At 44.6% G+C, this 1907-nt stretch overlaps 1 protein-coding gene across 1 annotated transcript; it reads right to left on the bottom strand.

Moving 5' to 3' along the window:
- Positions 1-949: 949 nt before the first annotated feature.
- LOC104532343 (synaptotagmin-13-like) lies at positions 950-1673 on the bottom strand (the record flags this gene model as incomplete). Its single annotated transcript, XM_010177532.1, has 2 exons — positions 950-1254; positions 1544-1673. Coding segments are annotated over 2 exons (435 nt in total), but the record flags the coding sequence as incomplete, so codon positions are not given.
- Positions 1674-1907: the final 234 nt, after the last annotated feature.

The raw sequence follows: 1907 nt of genomic DNA, 5'->3' as shown, positions 1-1907 counted from the left end.
AGTCTTAGATGTTGCCTGGAATCTAATTTAATTAGAGTATTTGAAACTTTCTAGGTCAGAAAACCCCAAACAGAAAAGATGGCAGCAAGCAGAAAGATTTGGTCCAAGTTTTTGGAGGTAACATCAACAATAACTTTTGTTTGTGTTAAAGGTCTTCCTGGGTGACACTGTAGAAAGATCGAAGAGAGAGATATTCTGCTAAAGGATCCTGAAACGTTCATGTTTTCATTGGTTTTCACAAATCCTAAATAGCAGGTATCAAACTTTCCAGGAAACAAGAGTGAAGGAAGGTATTTGACTTATTGTTTGGCAGTGTTTCCTTCAAAGCCTACACAGGCTGGTAGCGTTGGTCATCTCACCCTCTCCACTTCTGTTCTCTCCCCCCTTAGTTCTATATCTTCTTCTAGGTTATCATCTACTGCACGTTGACTTCACTCTCTCTTTCATACCGATACCTTGGGTCTGCAGTGAAAGTTAGTTTTGTGATCTTCATTTCTCACAGTCTTGTCATGTAGTATGAAAACCAGTGACTGGTAAAACATCTACCATGTGTTTGTGCTTATGGAGCCACCACTCATCAAGGGACTTGGGTGACAGTGTCAAATGCCAAGGTGTGGCTCACTTTTCCATGATCCCTTTGGTCCCCTCTACAGAACCAGGGACCTCACAGAAAGGACAATGGGAAGACTAATGAAATTAATTCCAATCATCCAGGCAGCGAAATCCCTTGTTTGAGAGAACCACTTGATGAGGTGAGAGATTATCCTTTAAATACATTTTCCAGACAGTTTCTTGGGCTAGGATGAGGAAGGAAAAATCAGAGAAGGTGGTGTAAGAAGAATGCTGTGCCAAGCAACTCTGTGGAGAGGAAGGTGGAAGGTGAAATGCAACTTATAGCCCCAGGCTCAGAGGCCTGGTGGAAATCTGGTTGGCAGTAATCACGGTGAGCCTACATGTGGAGCTGGTGCCACATGGCTATCTGTCTCCTGGGGTTCCTCAGCATTTCTTCCCAGTGGTTCCTCTCCGTGCCCGTGACGTGCAAGCCCAGGCTGCATTTGCCAAGCACGTGGCTCTGCCCAGCACCATCCTGGCTCAACATTTCCAGCTCCACGCTGGAGGCGTGCAGGAGCTCATGAGGCACCTCAAACATGATCATCTCATTCCACACAGGGTTAATCTTGTGTTTTGCACGTTTGGTCTGCTTCTTCTTCAGCTTCAAGGACTGATGCCTCAGTGTCACCTTGACAGAAACATCTGTATAGGAAGTGGAGAGAGAGACCATATTGATGAGCTTGCAACAAAATGAATGCAAGAGAATTTTAACTGGTCACAGCTGGTGACATCAGAATGAGAGAGAGAACATGAGAAACATTGATCTTGGTGGGTTTGGTTTTCACTTTTTAGCAATTATTCAAATCTCTTTGGCTTTGTAAGCCAGACATTAATTATTTTCTGCCAAACACCACCCTTCCCTCTTTCTTTCTAGATTTACATAACACCAGAAGCAACAGTCTCTTTTTTTTTCCCTTGCTATTCTACTCACCATTGCCAAGTAGATCTTTCAGCTGCTTGGAATGGAGATTTTTAGCCTTAATAATCACCACCAGCAGGCGGTTAGCTGCTGGCAGGTAGCTGATAGAGAGCAGAACCTCCCCATGGCCCGTAGATGGCTCCTGGAAATGGAGACACAGGAGGGGTTATTTTTTTATATGCAATCTTGGCCATAACGTTAGGAAAACTGAATAGTACAAGGCGATGGGTGGAAGGTCATGGACCAACCAAGTTGTCTCCTTGCCTTTGTACAAAAGATCTTTCCAGCTGTACTGGATGAGAATAAGATGTTTGAAAGGGCTCCTCCACTCATAAGGCCCCTTGTGCTCCAGACCCTTCCCCAGCTTTGTTGCCCT

Source organism: Antrostomus carolinensis, unplaced genomic scaffold, assembly GCF_000700745.2.
Source record: "Antrostomus carolinensis isolate BGI_N321 unplaced genomic scaffold, ASM70074v2 scaffold31381, whole genome shotgun sequence".
NCBI lineage: Eukaryota > Metazoa > Chordata > Aves > Caprimulgiformes > Caprimulgidae > Antrostomus > Antrostomus carolinensis.
The sequence above is the reverse complement of the archived record's forward strand: the minus strand, read 5'-3'. Positions and strand labels throughout refer to the sequence as shown.